Source organism: Cydia amplana, chromosome Z (assembly GCF_948474715.1).
Source record: "Cydia amplana chromosome Z, ilCydAmpl1.1, whole genome shotgun sequence".
NCBI lineage: Eukaryota > Metazoa > Arthropoda > Insecta > Lepidoptera > Tortricidae > Cydia > Cydia amplana.
In genome coordinates this window covers 706,922-732,077 of record NC_086096.1, presented here as the reverse complement: position 1 = coordinate 732,077, position 25,156 = coordinate 706,922, and the positions used below count along the sequence as shown (strand labels likewise).

The 25,156-nt window shown below is 43.0% G+C and overlaps 1 protein-coding gene across 1 annotated transcript in view; it reads right to left on the bottom strand.

Annotated features, from left to right (window-relative positions):
• Positions 1–579: 579 nt before the first annotated feature.
• LOC134660942 (importin-7) overlaps positions 580–25,156 on the bottom strand; it is a 36,753-nt gene continuing 12,176 nt past the window's right edge. The window contains exons 3-15 of the mRNA XM_063516829.1: positions 17,375–17,559; positions 16,489–16,662; positions 15,296–15,441; positions 13,956–14,597; positions 13,582–13,743; positions 12,824–13,047; positions 8,623–8,799; positions 6,754–6,890; positions 6,085–6,287; positions 4,380–4,519; positions 3,138–3,249; positions 2,695–2,838; positions 580–877 (exon numbers count right to left, since the gene is read on the bottom strand). Of these exons, the coding sequence (XP_063372899.1) occupies positions 822–877; positions 2,695–2,838; positions 3,138–3,249; positions 4,380–4,519; positions 6,085–6,287; positions 6,754–6,890; positions 8,623–8,799; positions 12,824–13,047; positions 13,582–13,743; positions 13,956–14,597; positions 15,296–15,441; positions 16,489–16,662; positions 17,375–17,559 (2,502 nt within the window). The 3' untranslated portion in view covers positions 580–821. The remainder of the gene's footprint in view (positions 878–2,694; positions 2,839–3,137; positions 3,250–4,379; positions 4,520–6,084; positions 6,288–6,753; positions 6,891–8,622; positions 8,800–12,823; positions 13,048–13,581; positions 13,744–13,955; positions 14,598–15,295; positions 15,442–16,488; positions 16,663–17,374; positions 17,560–25,156) is intronic.

The following is a 25,156-nucleotide window of genomic DNA, read 5'->3' as shown; positions in this document are numbered from 1 at the left end:
TAAAAAAAATACGAAGTTTAAGTGAAAAAAAAAAATACAAAAAGTTATGTCTTACTGGGGATCGAACCCAGACTTTCTGTGTGCAAACAAAAAATGCGCCATGATAGTTCTTAGCTAAGCTGACGAAATTCGGCTACTCATTCTCGAGTACAAACTAAATATCTAAATACCGCCTAAACCAGCAATACAATTTTTCTGCAATTTTTGCCATTTACTATGTAAATATGTCTCAAAAAGAAAATACTCTTATGATATCGATACGACTATTTGTTTAAGCGCGAGGTATCACAACTCCTCCATTTTTGAAAATTTCCAAAAACGGGATCGACAAAAAAAAAAATTTACTCATAGAATCCGGTCACAAAATTTCACAAGAATCGGTTGAGAATTGTGACCAGTAGAGGAGAACATCCGGACATACAAAAGCAAAATGCCCGAGTCAAAACGTAGACCTTCGCTACGCTTCGGTCAATTATCAACAAAGATGAAATTAAGTCATATTCCTGACATTCCACACAAATAGTAAAATACCCAAGTTGAAAACTGTCAACTATGTTTAACCAAGCCTAACGTACTCCTTTATACAAGCGCAAGTCATTCGATACTCTTAATCGGGGTTTTTCGTAACAGAAATATAAAAATACATTATGTTATGTATCGAAACATCCCATTTTAAATGCTAACACTACATAACATGCGTTTTGAACGCTTGCCTCCACAGCTCCATTCCATACGCAACATGATTGTTATAATAAATAAACATAATTTAACGTACGTACGATAATTGTCTGTGTTCGTGTTTGTAAAGCACTGTTCCGTGATTACGATCCGAACTTGAATTTGGTTGGGACTTGGGCGGGAACTGTGAACGAGTAACCTGAAAAGACCAAAACAACTATTTTATAACCTTAAAAAATAGCGCCATTGTCATCTTGTCACGTCAGGATCAGATGATGAGATCGTGGAGAAATCTAAGGAGGACTATGTATATACAGGGTGGAAAAAGTCAATGGGCCCTGGAGGGAAAGTGCATTACAACCTTAAGTTTGCTCATTTTACTGTGTCTCATATGGCTGGTGGTGGTACAGTACTAATCTCCCTCTGGTCTCGTGTGGCTGGTGGTACAGCACTAACCTCCCTCTGGTCTCGTGTGGCTGGCGGTACAGCACTAACCTCCCTCTGGTCTCGTGTGGCTAGTGGTACAGCACTAGCCGCCCTCTGGTCTCGTGTGGCTGGTGGTACAGCACTAGCCTCCCTCTGGTCTCGTGTGGCTAGTGGTACAGCACTAACCTCCCTCTGGTCTCGTGTGGCTGGTGGTACAGCACTAGCCGCCCTCTGGTCTCGTGTGGCTGGTGGTACAGCACTAGCCTCCCTCTGGTCTCGTGTGGCTGGTGGTACAGTACTAACCTCCCTCTGGTCTCGTGTGGCTAGTGGTACGGCACTAGCCGCCCTCTGGTCTCGTGTGGCTGGTGGTACAGCACTAGCCTCCCTCTGGTCTCGTGTGGCTGGTGGTACAGTACTAACCTCCCTCTGGTCTCGTGTGGCTAGTGGTATAGCACTAACCTCCCTCTGGTCTCGTGTGGCTGGTGGTACAGCACTAACCTCCCTCTGGTCTCGTGTGGCTGGTGGTAGAGCACTAGCCTCCCTCTGGTCTCGTGTGGCTGGTGGTACAGCACTAACCTCCCTCTGGTCTCGTGTGGCTGGTGGTACAGCACTAGCCTCCCTCTGGTCTCGTGTGGCTGGTGGTACAGCACTAACCTCCCTCTGGTCTCGTGTGGCTGGTGGTACAGCACTAGCCTCCCTCTGGTCTCGTGTGGCTGGTGGTACAGCACTAACCTCCCTCTGGTCTCGTGTGGCTGGTGGTACAGCACTAACCTCCCTCTGGTCTCGTGTGGCTGGTGGTACAGCACTAGCCTCCCTCTGGTCTCGTGTGGCTGGTGGTACAGCACTAACCTCCCTCTGGTCTCGTGTGGCTGGTGGTGCAGCACTAGACTCCCTCTGGTCTCGTGTGGCTGGTGGTGCAGTACTAACCTCCCTCTGGTCTCGTGTGGCTGGTGGTGCAGCACTAGACTCCCTCTGGTCTCGTGTGGCTGGTGGTGCAGTACTAACCTCCCTCTGGTCTCGTGTGGCTGGTGGTACAGCACTAACCTCCCTCTGGTCTCGTGTGGCTGGTGGTACAGCACTAGCCTCCCTCTGGTCTCGTGTGGCTGGTGGTGCAGCACTAGACTCCCTCTGGTCTCGTGTGGCTGGTGGTGCAGTACTAACCTCCCTCTGGTCTCGTGTGGCTGGTGGTGCAGTACTAACCTCCCTCTGTTCTCGTGTGGCTGGTGGTGCAGCACTAGACTCCCTCTGGTCTCGTGTGGCTGGTGGTGCAGTACTAACCTCCCTCTGGTCTCGTGTGGCTGGTGGTGCAGCACTAGACTCCCTCTGGTCTTGTGTGGCTGGTGGTGCAGTACTAACCTCCCTCTGGTCTCGTGTGGCTGGTGGTGCAGCACTAGACTCCCTCTGGTCTCGTGTGGCTGGTGGTGCAGTACTAACCTCCCTCTGGTCTCGTGTGGCTGGTGGTGCAGCACTAGACTCCCTCTGGTCTCGTGTGGCTGGTGGTGCAGTACTAACCTCCCTCTGGTCTCGTGTGGCTGGTGGTGCAGCACTAGACTCCCTCTGGTCTCGTGTGGCTGGTGGTGCAGTACTAACCTCCGCTCTGCTCGATCCGCTTGCTGTCCTGCTGCGCCTTCCTCTGGTCGGCGAGTACGAGCACGGCGCTCAGCTGCTTCTGTTGCTCTTCGTCTAACACTTGGGTGAGCGCGTGGTATAACGCCGGCTCCGTCGTTGATATGCCTGCAAACGGAAATTAAATTTTCATAAGTTTTTTTTGTCACTTATTGTATTTATTACACATGTGGCTAGAGTAGCCATAATTTTCACGTCTTTTTAATAATCCAGACAATTTCATTTCATAGATAAATTCTATATAAATACGTTTTACGAGGCGTAGTAATTTTTGTCGTAATATTAGAGCGACCGTGGCGGCTTCCATCGGTGAGCGCGCGTGGCAGCCTACCGGCTTATTGCACCACGCGGAGCTCCATTCCATAGGCCTGGGTTTACGCTAGGGTAAATGTACAAGTATTAGTCACCTGAGAGCGCCGCCTTGAACTTGACATACTCGTCGACGGGACAATCCCTGTCGTCTAGGGGCGTCGTGTAGCACTCTATGGCGGTCTCGTCCGGCTCATAATCCTCGTCGTCCTGTTCACCAAACAGTTATTGTTAGTAGATGTTTGACAATCCAGTTGTCACGAACTGGGGGCACGATTTATTATACTTTACACGTCTATAGGTCTGTCATTTATCTGAGGCGGTTGGTTGGTAACAATAGTTAGTATTATTAGCTACAGGTTGGTTACAGGCTTGGTTGCATTGTACTGATTTATATTATTTTATTTTAATTTTTTATAATATATTTATAATCACCGCTAAACTTCTTTACCAACCGTTGAAAAACTTCCAAGTTGGGTGTTCTCGGAAATTTCAGAAAAATTTTACAGGCGCCAAGTAAACTTTTATTTTCAAAATGGAAAATTTCGATTCGAATACAAATATATAAAAAGTTTCCGAAATTTGATAATTTTTGAAACTTTCCTCGGGCACATCAGCAGGTAGACCTATAATCATCATATTAGCCTTTTATCGCCCACTGCTGAGCATAGGCCTCTCTTCGAGTACGCTACTTGCCCCGGTCATGAGCCAATCTCATCCAAAAGTGACCCGCAATCTTCCGCATAACGTCTACCCAACGAGCCAACGGACGCCAGGCACTCCTTTCGTCTGTAAGCGGCCACCACTCCGTTAACATTTTGGCCCACCTGCCATCACTCTGCCTGGCAACATGTCCCGCTCCATTTAAGTTTGGTAATAACGTATCCGACGTCTTGCACCTTGGTGCGGCGTCGGATCTCGACATTCCTCAATCGGTCTTGAAGTTTGATGTCCTATATCGAGGGATCCTTGTAGGGTTGCCAGATCAAAATGCGCTATTATCGGGAAAAAATATATTTTTTTCGGGATTTTGGGCCTTAAGTCGGGAAAAAAAACATTAAAATGAAATTAATTGTATTAAAAACTACGATATTTTACATTATTGGCACTACATCAGCTGCTCTGCCCAATCACGCCACGCGCGCCGCGCGCGCGTTGTCGGGCTCGACGCGGGTCGCTTGCTCGCTCGACGACAGTTCGGAACTTGAAATTATTGTTTTGAAGCTGTTTTTCGGGACAATTTTCACTTTGTCGGGAATCGGGACAACATGCTAAAAATCGGGAGAATCCCGCCGAATCCCGACCATCTGGCAACCCTAGATCCTTGTGAGTGGACTCACAGAATCGGTGTCGTAGTCCTCGACGTTGGCGGTCATGTCGACGCCCTGCTGCGCGGCGCTCTTGACGGCCATGCGCGACAGGTTCTCCAGGTACTCGTTGTTCATGTCGTCTATGTCGTCCTCGTCGCTCGAGAGGACCTCTGGAACATAATAGGGTAGTTAGGGTTCGTTTTTAGGGTTCCGTACCCAAAGGGTAAAAACGGGACCCTATTACTATGACTCCGCTGTCCGTCCGTCCGTCTGTCACCAGGCTGTATCTCACGAACCGTGATAGCTAGACAGTTGAAATTTTCACAGATGACGTATTTCTGTTGCCGCTATAACAACAAATACTAAAAACAGAATAAAGATTTAAGTGGGGCTCCCATACAACAAACGTGATTTTTGACCGAAGTTAAGCAACGTCGGGCGGGGTCAGTACTTGGATGGGTGACCGTTTTTCTGCTTGTTTTTTTTTTCTTGTTTTGCTCTATTTTTTGTTGATAGTGCGGAACCCTCCGTGCGCGAGTCCGACTCGCACTTGGCCGGTTTTTTTAAACACAATTCATTGTATAGTAATTCTATAATAATATATCCACATTAGTGAACTCATTGCGCCTAACCGGTCGCGCGATATTATCGTAAGCAAAACTTGATCGCAGCGGGCGCAGCATGGTTCCATTTTTATCGCCTGTCACCCCCCAGTAACATGATGATGATGGGACCCTGTGATCCGTCACCGGGGACATAGGGCTCTCAGAAGAGTCACACGCGGCCTCTCAGAAGTCTTGCTTGAATAGGTAGTTGTTTACCTATCCTAAGTTGTATCATCATTCATCATCTTCCTCGCGTTGTCGCGGCGTTTTTCCACGGCTCATGGGAGGCCGGGGTCCGCTTGGCAACTAATTCCAGAAATTGGCGTGGGCACTAGTTTTTATGAAAGCGACTGCCATATATGACCTTCCAACCCACAGAGGGTAAACTAGGCCCTTATTGGGAATTAGTCCGGTTTCCTCACGATGTTTCCTTCACCGAAAAGCGACTGGTAAATATCAAATGATATTTCGTACACAAGTTCCGAAAAAGTCATTGGTACGAGCCGGGGTTTGAGCCCGTGACCTCCGGATTGCACCGCTTTAACCGCTAGGCCCCCAGCGCTTCCTAAGTATTATGACATCATTGGGTATAATAGTAAGCTAGGCCACAAAATAGATACAGTACAGAAGTCAATCACATGTATGTACTTCACTTTTCATACCTACGCTCGGCGGTCGCTCTAGGGTTGTCAACTATGATTTATGCACAAAAAACTATCGTGATAGTGGCACTCGTATCTAGTAGTGGCCGGGGCGGGGTGCATATCTATAACATAACCTGCCTAACTGTTCTGTTTAACGTTAAAACGAACCATCGAAATACAAGCAGATACCTACTTCTCTCTGAGGTCTCTGAAACCACTGGTAGCTTAAAAAACGACAATTCACCGTTTAATGTTGAATTTAAACAACCGTCCACTGAACAGTTATAATAACTTTTTTTTTGTTTCTCCATTATTGCACAAAAAAGTTGACAGACGCGTGTCTCAAGCGGATGGCACTCGCGCTCGCACTGGTCCCAACCGGTCCGAGATATCGTGTCCGTGAGCAGTGTCTATGTGTGCGTTGCTCGAGCGCACTTTGTATGTAGATTGATTTCTGTACTGTATCTGTTCTGTGGCTAGGCTCACCCTCGTCCTGGTCGTCGTCCTCGTCCTCGGAGTCGGTGTCCTCGTCGGCGTCGGCGCGCGCCTCGTACGCGCGCTTGAGCCCGTCGAACAGCACGAGGCACGAGGGCAGCATGTTCGGGACCACGGCCTCGAGCGGAGGCCGGCAGGGGCCCATTTCTAGGAGCGTGCAGATGCCGAGGACGCATAGCTTTCTGTCGTGGAGGCTGTGGGAAAAAGAAATATTAGAAGGTATTTTTAAGTAGCTACTAAATCTTAGACGTTGTAGTTAGGTTGCGTTGTTTTATTATAGACTTCAGTTCTTATGGCCAACTCATGTCTCCATCATCAGATAAGCTCGATGGTACCATAATATTGCATTGTCACCCGACTTACATATGTGTGCAAATATTACCCCATGAAACAGTCCGTGTCGTGTATCCACTGCTTGATGAAGTGCTGCGTGATGGACGCGTTGGGGACGGCCTGCTGCAGCTTGTCCAGTATGGTGAACAGCAGCACGGGGTTGCAGCACAGTATCGCTATAGTATTACCCCATGAAACAGTCCGTGTCGTGTATCCACTGCTTGATGAAGTGCTGCGTGATGGACGCGTTGGGGACGGCCTGCTGCAGCTTGTCCAGTATGGTGAACAGCAGCACGGGGTTGCAGCACAGTATCGCTATAGTATTACCCCATGAAACAGTCCGTGTCGTGTATCCACTGCTTGATGAAGTGCTGCGTGATGGACGCGTTGGGAACGGCCTGCTGCAGCTTGTCCAGTATGGTGAACAAGAGCACGGGGTTGCAGTACAGTATCGCTATTAGGACCTGTGGAAGAATTTATGTTTTAAGCTCAGGATAAACATGAAGAATATTTTGAGTATTTTGATTTGGCCTTAGGAGCACTGGAAACATTACTCATCATTAGGAACACAACACTACATACCTACAAAGTAGCAGTGTTAGGGCTCATTTAGACGGCGCGAATTTGTATACGATTTTATTTACATTGCGGGCCATTGAGGTTACAACAATTAGGCGACCGATCAAATAACGCAATGTAATGAAACTCGCATGCGAGTTCTCGCATCATCCAAATGAGCCCTTATTCTGGGGAATTTCAAGCCATGCAACGCACACTTATAGCACAAAATCTGTTGCCTGTCACCGTCAGGGCGTTCTGTAACGTAAGCGGTAAACGTCTTAACACCTCGCAGGCTGCTATTTAGAAACGCGAATCTTGAAGTGTTAATTTACGTATTTCTGATTGAGTAGATGCCCCATAACATACATCGTTATCGCGGGAGCAAAGACAAGCCTGCCAAAGAACACAAGTAACAGAATGTTTCTTTTGTAAAAACGGAATATTCTGCCTACACATTCTAAACCTCTAAAGGGGCCCAAAAATTTGACAGTTCCGAACAACTGACAGGCCGATACCGTCAGGCGGACTGTTAGTCAGTGGGCCCCTTAAGATGGCTTCATATCTGGTATGAAGTTTTCGTTGGGAAAGGTCAATAAAACTCATAATTAACTATGAAAAGGCTTTACCTATTAGTCAACGTGTCAACTTGAACAATAAGTCACCAATGTATTTAATTTTGATATCAGTATTTCCTTCTTAAAGTAATTAAGTATTTTATTCAGATACTTGTTCGTAATAGATGACCAAAATTTTATCTAAATTTTCTACTACTACACTTTGAACTCATAGGTACATATAAACGTTTAGGAGTGTCACTTCTGTTATTGTTTATTTGTCAGGTTTGTCACAATCTATCAGTACTGTTAAATCGTTACAGAAGGCCTACCGCGAACCACGTTCGACGTGTTGCCTCCCTGTCACACTTACGTACGAAATTACAAGTGCGACAGAGATGCAACACGTCGTACGTGGTTCGCGGTAGCCCCTCTGCCGCGATAACGACGTATGCCCATAACGGCCATAACAAATATAAGTGTGAAGCGCAAGTGTACCTATTAAGATCCTGCAGCTGTTTGAAGTTGCAGGTTTGGATCGAGAGTGGAGAGAGTGGAGAGGTGGCGATCACAATAGATCAGCGATGGTCGCAGTGATACATAGGCTTTGGAGCCTTATACAGGGTGGCGCATTCAGATCGGTCAGTATGAGAAAATCTGAAACTATAAGACATACGACGATCTCTTCTTAGGAACCATGTCATCGATTTTAGTAACAAGAAAAACTGCATTCACACATTTAAATTTTTTTTATGTAAAATGTATTGAAAAAAATGGTGGCTATTTCGAAAACATACTAAAATAAATTAAAGGATATGAAACCAATGCATTTTATTCATTTCAGACATCATGTTTCATAGTAACATTTACTGCTTAAGACCTACACAATCGATATCTAAATAGAAATAATTTTAGATTTTTTTTTTCAAAACGTCCGGGTTCGATTCCCGAGCTGAGTACACATTTTTTTTAAATGTATGAATGCAGTTTTTCCTGTTACTAAAATCGATGACATGGTTCCTAAGAAGAGATCGTCGTATGTCTTATAGCCACCCTGTATAGCCCCTAACAAGAAGTGTACCTGTAGCAGCATGGTCCTGAGCTCCGAGGTCTTGACGGTCCTGGTGAGCCGGTTGAGCACCAGCTCCACGAACGACGGCAGGCAGTTGTCGATCTTGCCGTTGCACTGCAGCACCATCACCTCGAGCAGCTTCGCCGCGTAGATCTCGGACTCGTCCTCCGAGTCAGAGTTCAGCACCTGCGGGGGGAAGGAATAGAATAGAAACACTTTATACAAGAACATTGTCCCAACAGTTACCCGACATGGGCGTGCAATGTTTACTTACATCTACTTAATACCTATATTTACATGCAAATTCCGTCTTAAACTAATTAGTTAGGTACTACCTAGAACTAATAGAACACTTTGATTAATAAAATACGCTCATTATGTAATGAATACATTTAAAATTTTAATATGCGTTCGATGTACTGTTGCATTATTGTATTGTTAAATACTGTTTTTAGCATTATAGGCACTTTGGTACTACTGTAAGCTTATAATTGTAATTGAATAAATAAAATAAAATAGATATCGTGACTTAAAAGCTGTTATACAATATTAACTCTATCATATTTAAAATATTCCTATAATGTTGTAAAATGCTCTCTGTATTAGCCAATGTTTTAATTTACATATAAACTGATTTCCATCTAGACATCTACCCCTTTACATCTAAACTGATTTCCTTTGTTAACGAGGAAGAAATGTGGTGTCCAAATAAATGAGAGACGAATGATTTTGACGACTGGTCTGGCCTAGTGGGCAGTGACCCTGCCTGTTAAGCCGCGGTCCTGGGTTCGAATCCCGGTAAGGGCATTTAAAGCGCTGGTGGCCTAGCGGTAAGAGCGTGCGACTTGCAATCCGGAGGTCGCGGGCTCAAACCCCGGCTCGTACCAATGAAATTTTCGGAACTTATGTACGAAATATCATTTGATATTTACCAGTCGCTTTTCGGTCGCAAACATCGTGAGGAAACCGGACTAATCCCAATAAGGCCTAGTTTACCCTCTGGTTTGGAAGGTCAGATGGCAGTCGCTTTCGTAAAAAAACTGGTGCCCACGCCAATTCCTGGGATTAGTTGCCAAGCGGACCCCAGGCCCATGAGGGCCTGGGGTCTGAGCCGGAGCAAAATGCAAGGATAACGCGAGGAAAATAATGATAAAAAAAATCGATTAAGCGACAAAGACGTGCGTACGTCAAAGACAGTTAAAAATGTGCCACCCTATTATGGCTTTACAAGTAAGATTGTCACTGAGTTTACACAATATACAAGAACCTAATACCTTCCCAGAATAATTTAAGCCTCGTTCACAATCTATTTTAAATGTACAACTTACTGTTTTGTTCGCCATTTAATTTTGAATAGACGCCGAGTGTCGAAACTAATAGACCGTATAATACGAAACATTATTTTATGGCGTCATACAATAACCTCTGTCAATATTTAACATGCCGATGATACTTGTTTGTCCCTATCTGACATTTTAAATATGTAAAGTCAAATACCCTCTTGATTGTTAGAGAAAAACTAAATTTAGGTTTTTTTGTGAATGTTTGAAGCACGGTCGGGTTTAAAATATCACCATATTGGTCTCTACGTCCGTTTCCAAGCAAATCAACAACTCAAATGCAATCGCAAAAGGCTTCAGACTATAAATATGTAAAATCAGGAACCTTATACGACGGCAATAGCTTCTAAAATGAGAGAATAGATACTATATTAGGTGGTAATTAATTACATTATGTATTGCATACAATTATTTCAAAAAAGAACAATGTAATATAATCAGATTCAGGCAGTTAAAAGTCGCGTTAGCATAGATCAACAATAGAGAATATAATAAAAATATGCAAATATTTCAACTTGTATTGTTGTAGCCAGTGTTGGCCGAAAGTTAATGCAAATTGAAAATGCTGGCCATTAACCATTATAAATTGAATCGTAAAATATAATCGTCCGATACGGTTTAAAGTTCAATTTATAATGGTTAATGGCCAACATTTTCAATTCGCATTAACGTTCGGCCAACACTGGTTGTAGCGTCTGCCTGTGACTTAAGTTAAACTTATTCATATATCCATTCTCGCTTACAATCCTGCACTAACTACAAGTTTCTGTTTGACCCAATGGTTGACTGGTAGATGCCTGAAGGCATTAAGTCCGCCATTTGTAAAATTTTATATCGTGCAATAAAGTTTAAAAATAAATAAATATAGGTGCCATTTTCCAAATTTCACCCTCCTTTTCATGTCTTTGAGGGATAATTTTCGGGATAAAAACTATCCCATATCCTTCTCTGGTCCTCAAACTATCTCTATGCCTAATTTCATCTAAATCAGTTTAGTGGTTGAAGCGGGAAGAGGTAACAGACATACAGGAAGACAAGAGTAACTTTCGCATTTGTAATATTACTATCTTTTGACCACGACTGCGTCTGTGTGGAAATTGTGGAACGATGATGATGATGTTTTTTTAATTGTATTATGTCCTTCCCTGGGCCTCAAACTATCAACATACCACGTTGCATTTAAATCAGTTCAGTGGTTTAAGCGTCAAGAGGTAACAGACAGTCAGACACACAAACAGACAAGAGTAACTTTCGCATTTGTAATATTACTAGCTTCTGACCATGACTCTTGTCTGTGTGGAATGATGATGATATACCAAATATCCTATTATGTTATAAAAAATAACTATCAAAATACCAAATTTCATCTAAATCGGTTCAGCAGTTTAAGCGTGAATAGGTATAACAGACAGACAGGCTTACTTATGCATTCATAAAATTATTATGGATTACTATGATGATGATAATTTGATAATTACCTAATAAAAACTAACCTGGGTCCCTTCCCGGGCCTAAACCATCTCCGTACCAAAATATTTCTAACGACTTTCAATCTAGAGGTAGCGGGTTCAAACACCGACCTGTACCAATGTTTTTTAGGACCTTACATAATGTGCGATAAATATTGATATTTACTAATCGCTTTTCGGTGAAGGAAAATATCGTGAGGAAACCAGACTATTCCCAATAAGGACTAGTTTCCCGCCTTGGTTGGAAGGTCAGATGGCAGTCGCTTTCGTAAAAACTAGCGCCTACGCGCCAATTCTTGGTATTAGTTGCCAAGCGGATCCCAGGCTCGCATAAGCCGTGGCAAAAAGCCGGGACAACGCCCGGAAGATGATACCTGATGATAAAGTTACCACAATAATCGCATTGCATGCTGGGCGCTATGCTAAACGCTGTATGTATGATAAATTTAATAAGAATAAAAACAAGTATAATAAATATAGTCGTATAGAACCTCATCTTTTTCCAGTATGTTCAAAATGTAGCCAAAATGCTTCGTGGGTTTCAACTCCAAATCGTACCAGTCAGCTTTTCAGTAATGGAACGAACAGACAGACGGACAGTGGAGACTAATAGGATCCCGTTTGTACCCTTTGGGTAAAAAGTCAACTGCACACAGAATTATTACGTGACTGCGACTTGGCGGTATAACTCTGAAAGCCGATTTTGCATACAATTGTATTGTAATTGCAAAAATTTACGAATGCCTAAATACTTATGAGCGGTAGTGTACATTTAACTACCTGTATACACTTTAACTTACATACACATGACATGAGCATCACACAGTTATATACGACCACGGCCAGCACGGATGGTAGAAGTCGGTAGTGACCCGGCCTATGGTCCTGGGTTCAAATCCCGGTAAGGGCATTTATTTGTGTGATGAGCACAGATAGGTTCCTGAGTCACGGGTGTTTCTGTTTTCTTTATATTTAAGTATTTGTATATTACATATTTCGTTGTCTGAGTACCGAAAACACAAGCTTTCTTGAGCTTACTGTGGGTCTTAGTCAATTAAAGTATTTTTTTTTTATTGTTAGTCTTCAGTATTATTTAATGAAACTAATATGATGTTTTAAATGACATGCAGGTTATATTCAAACTATTAGAAGATGCCATTTCAACTACTTAATATTAAACATTCGCATTGCAGTTACCACAAACTGATACGCAAAGGCAGAGCATACATAGGCATAAGAAACAAATGAAAAACCACGTGTTAATTTCGTTTTTTTCCTGAGATTTTTCTCTTATTTAAGAAATTATTACTCCTCAAAATTGTGTCATAGTTTTGGACTATAGTTGGAGATTTTGGGCTATACTTAGTTTCACGGCATTCTAAATCCATAATATCAACTCACCGCTTTAGCCATATTGAACATGGCCAGTATATGGTTCTCATTGGAGACGAAGGCGTTGGTGTCGACGGTGATGTAGTTGTGCAGCACGGGCATCATGTCGGTGAAGTAGTCGAAGCTGTCCTTCTCAAACACCTGGTACAACAGCTCCAGGACCTTCCACATGTCTTCCGAGATCTGCTTCGCTGTGAGGTTGCAGAGGAGGGTCATCGCCTCTTCGTAGTATTCTGGAAGGAAGATTTTTGTTATAATCATAAGTTATATGTCGTACTGCAACCTCGATATTGAGGTAATAGTGGATTAAATAGTACCAGCTGCATATTGGTGAAGAAAAAACATTGTAACAAAATCGGAATAACCACAAAACAGTCTAGGGCTCTGGATTGGAAGGTCAAACGGCAGTTGTTACATTACGTACAAATCAGTTGTGGTAACTCTTGCGTTTAGATTGCTGAGATGACCCTAGGAGTCATGGCAAAGTCCTATTTACCATGGTAGCTATCACACATAGCTTGGCTCCGATTCACTAACGGAAGAGTACAACTTCACGAATTTTTAAAACTCATTTAGATGCCTCGACCTCTCTGCCCAAGGCCCTAGACCCTAAGTAGGCCTAAGAAGCGCTGGCTGGACTTCTCTGATAGCAGATGTTTGAGGATGCCGAAGTCCGGGCAAAGTGGAAAGCTCAGTCTTAGCAGGAAAGCGAACCCTAGCGCAGGCCGGGAAAACGATAGATTGAAAAGAGTATTTTTAAAACTCACCGATAATATTATTCTGCAAGATGTGCCCCACAACAGTGAGCACAGTTTTCTCCAGCTGCGCCATGATCTCCGGGTTGTCCTCCATTACGTTCAGCACCGTCTCCATCGTGTTCAGCAGCCCCATAGCTGTGATGGCCTTCTCATCCGTTCCGGAGTCTGTCTCTATAACAATAAAACGTTTGTTGAAAGAAAGATTAAATTACATACATAGCTGCCTACTTTTACGTGACAGGTGCCCCAAATAAGAATGAACTGACAAATGGAGTATCGACCATCACTCGATTACAGTTACAAGTGACAACAGGAAATCATGGTGTGTTAATGTGTAAATGTGTAGTGTTTGTGTCTGATGTGATTGAGTACCGTTAACTTACCTATGACTTTCCGGAACGTTGTCGCCAGGTGCTCAGTGATCTCGTAAGCCATGGGCATCAGTTGCTCAGTATACAGCGGTACAATCTTCTGTAAGACGCTGGCTATGTTATCATTCTCAGTTTCTCGGATAACCTTTAGAAGTTCTGTGGTGATCGCTTTCACTTGAGGCTCCAGTAACTTGTGGACTTTCTCTTGTGATCCGAGTAGAGTTTGTAATGCGATGGCAGCTTCTACTTTGACAGGTAAGTCGGTGTCGTTGAGTAAAGCGTTGATGGTTAAGCGGACGGCTTCGACTAGTAGTGGTTCGCTCTTAAAGCGAACGGTGGCGAAGCAGTGGAGGACCCAGCAGGCCCGGGCTCTCATGTAACCGAGAGGATTGCTGTATTCAGGGAACACATATTGGCTGAGAAGAGAGTCTATTTCTTCCTTGTAGAATTTCTTTTTGATGAGTAAGTCGCTGAGCGTCCCGACCATGTGGAGCGCCCCATCCCGCTGCCGGGGGCTGTACTCTCCGTTCTGGCTGGTCAGGACCTGCATGCAGAGCTGCATGGTGCGTTCGAGCATCTCTTTCCGCTTTTTGCAGCAGGATATGAGGAGGGTTTGGGCGGCGATTATGGGCGACACGAAGTCTTCGAATATGTCTACAACAATTATATTGAAATGGTCAGTATATCATTTTAAAGCACTTAGATATAAATAAATATTACAGAACAATCTTACACAGATTGACTAGGTCCCACAGTAAGCTCAAGAAGGCTTGTGTTGTGGGTACTCAGTCAGACAACGATATATATAATATACAAATACATAGAAAACACCCAAGACTCAGGAACAAATATCTGTGTTCATCACACAAATAAATGCCCTTACCGAGATTCGAACCCAAGACCCCGGCTTCACAGGCAGGGTCACTAGGTCACTATCACTACCCACTATTTTGTCGGTCAATAAAGTCGATAAGTTCCCGATCTGCCGGATTCTTGTTTAGTCGGATTGTGAGTAGTAACTAATCATAAATTGTAACTGAAGCCTGTGTCAATATTTTCTAAACTCGCCGAGAAGTTGTCCAGCATTGTGGGGAACCACAGACAATCCAACCTCTAGACATAGCTTAGTCGCGCTACCCCCTCTGCCACACATACGGTAGCGTTACTCCATCTTCGAGTCAATCCCGTGCCGTGATTGGTCCGTGTCTTTGAACGGACCAATCACGGCACGGGATTCGCTCACCCCGTTCCCCCGCACCCCCGTATTTTTGGCAGCGTCGGTTTCATGAAATAACTCCGTCTAGAGGATTCCTAGTCTATGTGGGGAAGTATCGAATGGATGGTCAACTCACCGAATTTGATTCGTATGTACTCGTGTGGGTCGGTGTTCCACAGCTCCTCGTCGGCCTCGGAGTAGGACATGAGCGGGAACAGCACGTCCTTGATGATCTCGAACATGTTCGGCTTCAGGATCTTCCACGAGTGCGAGTGCGAGACGCTGGGAAACAAGTACCACTACATAGTATAAAACAAAGTCGCTTCCCGCCTTGGAGGATATAATCAAACGGAGACGCCATGTCTGTCATTTTCTGTAGAAAACAGTCTGCCGATTTTTGCGGGGGAGGGGAACGTCAAATGTATGCGTAACGTAAAAATAGCCATGTCAGATAAACGTCAGTCCATACATTGTGTATGACCGTTGGCCGCCTATTTTCGACAGAGGGGAAAGCCCGTTAATGGCTACTCCGTTTAGTTGTATCCTCCAAGGTTCATAGTATAAACATAAAATGTCATTTCATACTAAGAAATGTCATTTTAGTCTACCGAATTAAAAAATAGACTTTAGTATAAAACAAAGTCGCTTCCCGCTGTCTGTCTGTCCCAATGTATGCCTAGATCTTAAAAACTATGCAACGGATGTTGATGCGGTTTTTAATAGTGATTCAAGAGGAAGGTTTATGTATAATTTGTTAACCCGTGCGAAGCCGGGGCGGGTCGCTAGTGTTTTATATTAGGAGCAAGGATTAAAATTGTACGGTTAGCAAATACAAGACAGTGTACGGTGATTTTATTAGCTCTTGTAAAGCGATAGCTGAACTTTACAAGTAGATAGCTGAACTTTACATGGACTAGCGGACGTTGACTCCAAAGTGGTGGTTAAACGCGCTTTAAGATTAATTCTCCATTCACTGCACACCACTACATTAGTTTACTGTATAATAAGCTATTGATATTACACTTTAAACAATATTAATGAGTAAAAAAACAGGCCAAGTGCGAGTCAGACTCGCGTTCCGTACATTAAGTCCGACTCACGCTTGACTGCACATTTCTAATAGGTTTTCCTGTCAACTATAAAGAACTATTTTGTGCATTTATTTCAAATGATCGGACAGACAGACGCACGAGTGATCCTGTAAGGGTTCCGTTTTTTCCTTTTGAGGTACGTTACCCTAAAAACAAAGGAATGAATCACGCGGCTAACTATCAAGATGGCGCTCGAACCGGAAGTAGTTATACAGCAGGCAGTTGAGGCAGTACCCACCACTGGTCGATGTAGCTGATGGTCTGCTGCAGCACCCTCGGGGACACGTATATCTTGTTGCGGTACTGGTCCAGCACGCGCAGCAGCACGTCCAGGATGCCGCCGGTGAAGGTCGTCAGGTACCACTCGGCGAACTGCACGTATTCTTTACGAGTGTTCACGGGGCTGCCGTATCTGCGAGCAAATTCACTTTTATTAGGCGATATGGTATCATCATCATCATCTCCTATCCGTTTTCGGCCACAGCGACTGATATCTACCGCTGAGAGCGTCGCTGGTGCGCTCTCAGGTGACTGACATAGCCACCAAAAAAAATCTTTGCAAATGAATCTTTGCAGCAAATGTGCGGCTACATTCTTGACATCAGAAGCACAAAATAGATACAGTACAGAAGTCAATCACATGTATGTACTTCACTTTTCATACCTACGCTCGGCGGTCGCTCTAGGGTTGTCAACTATGATTAATGCACAAAAAACTATCGTGGTAGTGGCACTCGTATCTAGTAGTGGCCGGGGCGGGGTGCTTACCTACCTACTTAACTGTTCTGTTTAACGTTAAAACGAACTATCGAAATACAAGCAGATACGTACTTACCTCTCTGAAACCACTGGTAGTTTAAAAAACGACAATTCACCGTTTAATGTTGAATTTAAACAACCGTTCACTGAACAGTTATAATAAAAAATTTTTTGTTTCTCCATTATTGCACAAAAAAGTTCACAGACGCGTGTCTCAAGCGGTTGACACTCGCGCTCGCACTGGTCCCAACCGGTCCGAGATATCGTGTCCGTGAGCAGTGTCTATGTGTGCGTTGCTCGAGCGCACTTTGTATGTAGATTGATTTCTGTACTGTATCTGTTTTGTGTCAGAAGCGTGATCTGACCTCTCAAAGAGCCTGTAGAGGGTGTGCACGGCCCACTTCTTGCACTTCCACCAGGGCAGCTCTAGCCGCTCGTCCTCGTCCACCTGCAGGCTGTGCTCGGGCACCGGCTGCTCCATCACCTTCCGGAGCACCTCCATCCACTTGGTGAACACCTCCTTGGTGATGAGATCCAGGGGGAGTATGTACTGGGGAACAATTGCTCATGTTAGTATGCAATGTTGCAGATTTTTGCATGTAAAATATAATATCTGGGAGACCGAGCTTCGCTCGGAAAACATATAAGGTCTCAAAGATTGGCGTTTGCCCGGAGATAAGACCTAGCTAGATCGATTTTTCGCCCCCGAAAACCCCCATATACCAAATTTCATCGAAATCGTTAGAGCCGTTTCCGAGATCCCCGAAATATATATACATATAAATAAATAAATATACAAGAATTGCTCGTTTAAAGGTATTATATATTTAGATAGATTTATGAGTGTGGCCCATAATTTCCGAAAATCATTTTTTTTTGGTGGCGATTTTTCCGGTCCCATATTTTTCCAGTGGAATGTCTTCGCTTTATTTTATTTTACGTGAACCTTTTTTAACCTGTCGAATCCCACGATATGACGTCACCCATAAGCGTTCTGGCTCATATATGATTAATAAACCAAATTTTCCCTTTCCCCATTATTTTCCAATAGCTTATTTTCCTCATAGGTTTTCTAACCATTCGCATCATTTGGATATGTTTTCTTGTTATAATAAACGAGACACAAATAATTTTCTTTTGTAAATCAATATCGTACAATAAATTAAGTCGATTCTGGCGCGCTGTTTCATTTATTTAATCTTGCTAATAGGATCTTTGCACATAAGAAAACACACTGTACAAAAGGCGAACTTAATGCCATAAGGCTTTCTCTACCAGTCAACCTTTAGTTAGGCAAATCAGATAAGTGGTAGGCGGGGCAGCTGCGGCGGCTGTTTTGCTCGCAGTTCACCTAACACACTCGCTTCGCTCGTCGTCGCACCTATCTATTTTCTGTATTCCGTTATTGTATAAAAATTTAACATAGTGGGAAAATATGCGGAAAATAAGCTATTCGAAAATAAAAATAATTGCAAATAAAATAAAGCAAAAAAATTCCACTGGAAAAATATGGGAGCGTAAAAATCGCCACCAAGAAAAAATGATTTTCGGAAATTATGGGCTGTGGAAAAAGAGGTGTTACTGAGTATGCTCAGTACTCAGTAACAACTCTAATTAAAAGCAGTTTTTCTAGCGCCGGTTCCTATTAGATATGTATTATAAAATTGGTTCATCCGTTTCGATACGTTGGGAGTCATTTAATTTTTTTTTATATGACAAAGTTCTATGGGTTGAGTGAAATACCCTCACTAACGTGTCACTTTAGGTATAAACAGCAACACTCCTAACTGTACATCGGTGGACCTTATTACAGAAGGCATAAGGTCCACCGATGTACAGTTAACAGTGTAGGCGGTGGTCCGTATTAAATTAACGGTTTTAGGTTATTATACGGCAATCGAAATCTTATTACTTTAATGGCGTTATTCATAAACGGCTGCTAACTTAATCAGTTGATGATCGTCGTTTGTCCCCTTCTGCCGATGCCATAGAGAGGGACAAACGACGATCATCAGCTGATTAACTTAGCACACGTTTATGAGTAAGGGGGTATATAACTAGAGTAGTGTTAAATATAAATTGTTTGCAAAGGGTAACTGTATAAAAGTTATTGAAATCCTACCTATATACTTTCAAGTCCCCAAAAATAGATGTGATATCGAAATAATAAATTCTTGAAATAGAAAGAGTTTCCAAAGAGAAATTGTACAAAAGTTAAAAGTTTTTAGGCAACTACTGAACGATTTCACAAGATCTAAAAAGTTTCGTTTCGCAAATAGCAAATTTCGTTCCATTAAAAACGTGAGAACATTCCGGACTTTTTTTAATATTTCACAAACTTTGGTAACTTCTGTTGGTAAATCTATTTTCATATTTGTGTACCGTTTCAATAATTCTCTCATTTGTACTCGACTATAGGAAACTCTTTCGCATAAGAGTCTTAACTAAAACGTTCGGGAAACAGGAGTCTTTTCTGTAGACATTACAAAAGGTAACGATTCGGATTTTTTAGCCTTTTGCGTTAAACTACGAAAATAAGGCTTTGGAGCCCATTTATTTTATTTTGTCTACTGGAAAGACGCATAGGTAACCTTAAATTCTGATTACTTCTAATTTGTATCTTATTTTATTTATTTTATTGACTTTCCTCTAGAGTCTAGTCTATGGTACAGTTCTCATCAATTCTCATCTACTCAAAGGTTAAAGAAATCCCTTAAAGGGATAAGTTTGCCTCTGTACTGCCTATCCTGTGCCTTAAATTTATGTTTTGTACAATAAAGTGTTTATACATACATACATAAATTATACAAAAACATATTTTTGACCCATACATAGAAATCAACATGAGCAAGGCCATTCATAAACTCGTCGGGAGAAAATCTCTTTTCCAATAATTCTAGACTCAGACGGTCGCTAGGCAACCGGTGACTCAGTATTATAACGACTGGCAGCGTGTTATTGGACTTGAGGCTCTTTTCTCCACGAGGCCGCGGGTCACGGCCTGACGAGGACTATTATAGAAATCGATATAACTGCGAAAAAATACCTAGCTTTTATAGTTTAAGTGATGCAACAGTGTTTCCATTCAACTAGGGAATAAATCAAATAATTTTATTGAGCATTTTGATTTGTGTTATAAGTGAACAGTGGTTCAGGTCGAACAGTGGCTCACTTAATCTAGTTTGGCAATAAGCTGTAGACGCCGGTTTGTTTCTGACCTAGGTCACTGGAGGGCTTGGTCACTTTTAATTTCAGTTTATATACTGCTAGCGACCCGCCCTGGCTTCGCACGGGTTAACAAATTATACATAAACCTTCCTCTTGAATTACTATCTATTAAAAAAGCCGCATCAAAATCTGTGGCGTAGTTTTAAAGATCTAAGCATACATAGAGACAGACAGACAGACAGCAGGAAGCGACTATGTTTCATACTATGTAGTGTGACTGGTCGTATGCCTATTACATACCTAGTATTAACCTAATTTGTTCATTACAAAACACACAAACTAGAAAGAAATACCTTGAATACTAAAATCCCTTTCAGTCGCGTATTTCATGCATGATTCCAATGAATAATGTCACAATTACAACTTGAAGTGCACGTTTCGTATTTTACCACTTGTGGTTTCATTAAATATATAACCCACTATAAATTTTTTGCTATTTAGATTAATAACTTGCGTAAAATAACCATTACAAGTTGAAACTAACCCAAATATGTGAACTTTTGGCATTAGAATGACAGTGACATTGACAGCGTGACGTTCGGTCGTATTGAAGTCTGAACTCCTAGTACAGCGTTAATACAAACAGTCCAAAACTCCTAAGATTTTAAACTTCCCGCTATGTTTTGAGTATGTTTGCTACTGCACGGCTAGCACATGATTACCCGCGGGATAGCTCGCGCCGCGAGAGACGGCAGTCGCCCGTCACAAATTTCTATCTCTATCTGTCAATTCCTCGATTTTGGCAGCATGAGTTCGCACATCGAGAAAAGAGTTCCACGAGAGAGAGCCATCCCGCGCGCGACTTAGCCAATGTGGCCATTTATACATGGAACAAACTTTTCATTCGTGGCAACACTGAATCGGTAAAATAATAATCGGATAAGTAATGAATAGTCAGCCTTAGAAACGGAGCGTCCCTAGTCACGATAACTTTGTCTCTTTCTCGCAGTATGAAGAATAAGAAATAGCAAATATTATTTTTAAGTCGAAAATGTCAGTGTCAATACTGTCAATCAAAATTTGATTCGCTTTGTCGTTACAAGTTGGAATATATTATTATAATTATCTAAAGATTACCTACCTAATCATTAAAATACAACTCCTTACGAATAATTGGCGTTTTGTTAAAAGTTTTGGCTAACAAAATACCATCTTTACGAAGAAGTCAAGTTGTAAGTACTTACGTACACAATTCAATCTTCATAAAGCTCTTTTCCGTTGTATTTTGCAAAAAAATTACATTCCTTTTAAATCTTATTTACAGACTAAATATCTTATGCTAATCCCCGACATATCTCCCTTATGGCTGGCTAGCCGCTGCATTGCTGGCTTCGAAGATAGATTGAATGACAATCATGCACAAGCCTATCATCAAACACGGAGGTATTCTCTACACCTAAGCATGCTGCTGCTAACCGCAGCCCTCCTGCCATCACGGAGGACATAGAAGGGCTCAAGTTGGGAACCTACTCCGTGCAAGGACAGTCGAGTGTTGATAACACTTCTCAAATAATGTGACTTTTAAATAAATACTACCAAAAACTTTAAATGATTTTATTTACTTTGACCTTTTTGAGATAGGTACTCAGATTTAAGTACGATTCGTCGGAGTCGGAGCGCATTTCACATTTGTATGCCCAAAGCCGGTCGGCTGCTTGCGGATCGGATGACTCCGGACGGATTCTATCGCTTCTGCCACACATTATGTAAATAGGTACACTGAAAAAGCATTCCGGCGCGGCCCAACTCCAGCCGGTCGGTGGGAATCGTAACTTAAGGATTAGGCTAGTACCAACTCGTACACTACAAAGTAAGTATTACGGCTGTGGTCTTCTGTGAGGTGGAGTTTGAGTTGAGCTGCCAGATTCATTATTTGCATTCTTTGTGGAATGTTGTTTCACAAAATTTCGTCTAAATCGGTTCGGCGGATTAAGCGTCAAGAGGTAACATATAGTCAGCAGCAATAGTTGCTAAGCGGGCGTGGTGTTCAAAATTACCTTGACGCGCTCTTATTCTCTTAACAATAAAGTCGCGTCAAGATCATTTTGAACACCTCGCCCGCTTAGCAACTATTGCTGCTGACTGTACATAGGTACAGATTTACTTTTGCATTTACTTATTATAAGTGAGGTTGATCGCAATATTCAGGTCGGGATTGTGTTGTTTATAGGTATCCCACAATGAATGGAAACACCTAAGGAGCGACATAATATAGGTTGTCAACAATAATTGCATGTAAAAATACGCGTGTAAATATAACGGGTTAGCACTGATTGATAGCACGTAATTGTTTCCCGGATTAGCAATGTAATATTTTTGTATCAATTATTTATGTTTCTATTAATTATCCCCCAGTAAATTCGCCACCAAAGGTTTGCTTTGTTGATGTGGTCGTGATCGTACAATCTTAGGCTTAGATTTTTTTCTGTCGGATTTTCGTTTAACTTAAGACAACAAACAAGTCATTGTGAAAAAATATAATAATTTTGATATTAATGGCATGATCATGAAACTCAAGATTCAAATTATACTTAAACAAAAAAGTGTTGTAGTATGAAATAAATATAAAATATGGAAAATTATCTTTCTTTTAGAACAAAAGTCAACAAAACTTCGACCAAATGCGCTTGTCGCCAAACTCAGTACCGGGAGCAAACCCTAGTCGCGACCCTCTAGCCTCGAAGACAATTTCTCTCATTTTGACGTTCAAACGCGGGACATTTTGTCTCCCATAGTACACTCGTGCTACGATTTTCGAGAGTATCCCGCGTGGAACTGTCAAACGACAAAATTATGTCGCTTTGACATTTGTCCGCGAGACAGCGGGTTGTCGCGCGGCTCTTATGCTACCGATTCGCGAGAGAGCTCTATGTCGCGGCATTTTCTCGCCTGTCGACTGTCGCGCCCATCATGTGCTAGCCGTGCTGGTGAACGTAGAATACTTCCACACAGGAGTGTTTTTCGGAAAGAGACTAAAAGTATCCCAAAGTAAAATAATGCTTGCAGGTTCGTGCGTGTAGAGGGGCCATAAAGTGTTCCTTTTTATTACAATTTAGTCTACTCAAACTGACTACCCGATTATTGCCTGTGAATGTGTGCGTAGACGTCATTGAGAATATCTCCGTCTTTCTCTAAGACGCAAGCGTGAAAGGGATAGATCTGGGTAGCATCGAACTTTACGACTTTTGACCTCTTCCTCGGTTATGGTAGCCTGGTACTTTTGGTAAACATTTGTCTTAATAAATCACTGGTCGTCGGTTGCATATCGCTAATAGGTACGGGGCAAATGACCTCTTCCTCAGTCATGGTATCCTGGTACTTTCTGATTAATGTTTGTCTCATTATGTCGCCATTATGTCGCCGTTATGTCGCCGTTATGTCGCCATTGTGTCGCCATTGTGTCGCCGTTATGTCGCCAGTATGTCGCCATTATGTCGCCATTATGTCGCCATTATGTCGCCGTTATGTCGCCAGTCGCCAGTATGTCGCCATTATGTCGCCGTTATGTCGCCAGTATGTCGCCGTTATGTCGCCAGTATGTCGCCGTTGTGTCGCCAGTATGTCGCCGTTGTGTCGCCATTGTGTCGCCATTATGTCGCCGTTATGTCGCCGTTATGTCGCCAGTATGTCGCCATTGTGTCGCCAGTATGTCGCCATTATGTCGCCAGTATGTCGCCATTATGTCGCCGTTATGTCGCCATTGTGTCGCCATTATGTCGCTGTTATGTCGCCGTTATGTCGCCATTGTGTCGCCATTGTGTCGCCATTGTGTCGCCATTATGTCGCCATTGTGTCGCCAGTCGCCAGTATGTCGCCAGTCGCCAGTATGTCGCCAGTATGTCGCCATTGTGTCGCCAGTATGTCGCCATTGTGTCGCCGTTATGTCGCCATTGTGTCGCCGTTATGTCGCCAGTATGTCGCCATTATGTCGCCGTTGTGTCGCCATTATGTCGCCATTGTGTCGCCAGTATGTCGCCATTATGTCGCCATTATGTCGCCATTATGTCGCCGTTATGTCGCCGGTATGTCGCCAGTATGTCGCCGGTATGTCGCCATTATGTCGCCATTGTGTCGCCATTGTGTCGCCATTATGTCGCCATTATGTCGCCATTATGTCGCCATTATGTCGCCATTATGTCGCCAGTATGTCGCCATTATGTCGCCAGTGTGTCGCCATTATGTCGTCATTATGTCGCCGTTATGTCGCCAGTATGTCGCCGTTATGTCGCCAGTATGTCGCCGTTATGTCGCCATTATGTCGCCAGTCGCCAGTATGTCGCCAGTATGTCGCCAGTCGCCAGTATGTCGCCATTATGTCGCCGTTATGTCGCCAGTATGTCGCCGTTATGTCGCCGTTATGTCGCCAGTATGTCGCCATTATGTCGCCATTATGTCGCCAGTATGTCGCCATTATGTCGCCAGTATGTCGCCAGTAAAAGAGTATAAAAGGCAGGAGCGGACCGCCGGTATTCATTCATTCTTCAACCATCGGCTAGCAGTGACTCTGGTTCTCGGGCGTTTAAATATTCGGTGAGCAAAGTTCCTCTACTACTGTTACTATGTTTGTTTTTGCCGGGAATTATCCTGGTGAATTTAAACGTGGAAATGGTGTCTGTGTTTGGTTTTACGGGGACAATATCGTCGTAAAGCTGATCTTAGACTTTTGTGGAGATTCTTTGTTACCGTGTACGGGATTTAAATATAGTGAAGTTTCCTACGCAGTGTTTTTCTAAGTGCCGCCACGTTATGCAGGGACAATATCGTTGCATAGCAGGGACTTGGAAAGCGTGTCTGTGTTTAGTTTTACGGGGACAATATCGTCGTAAAACTGAACTTGGGCTATTGCGGGGATTCTTTGCTACTGTGTGGTGTTATAGTGAAGTTCTCTACACTGTGTTTTCTAAGTGCCGACACGTTAT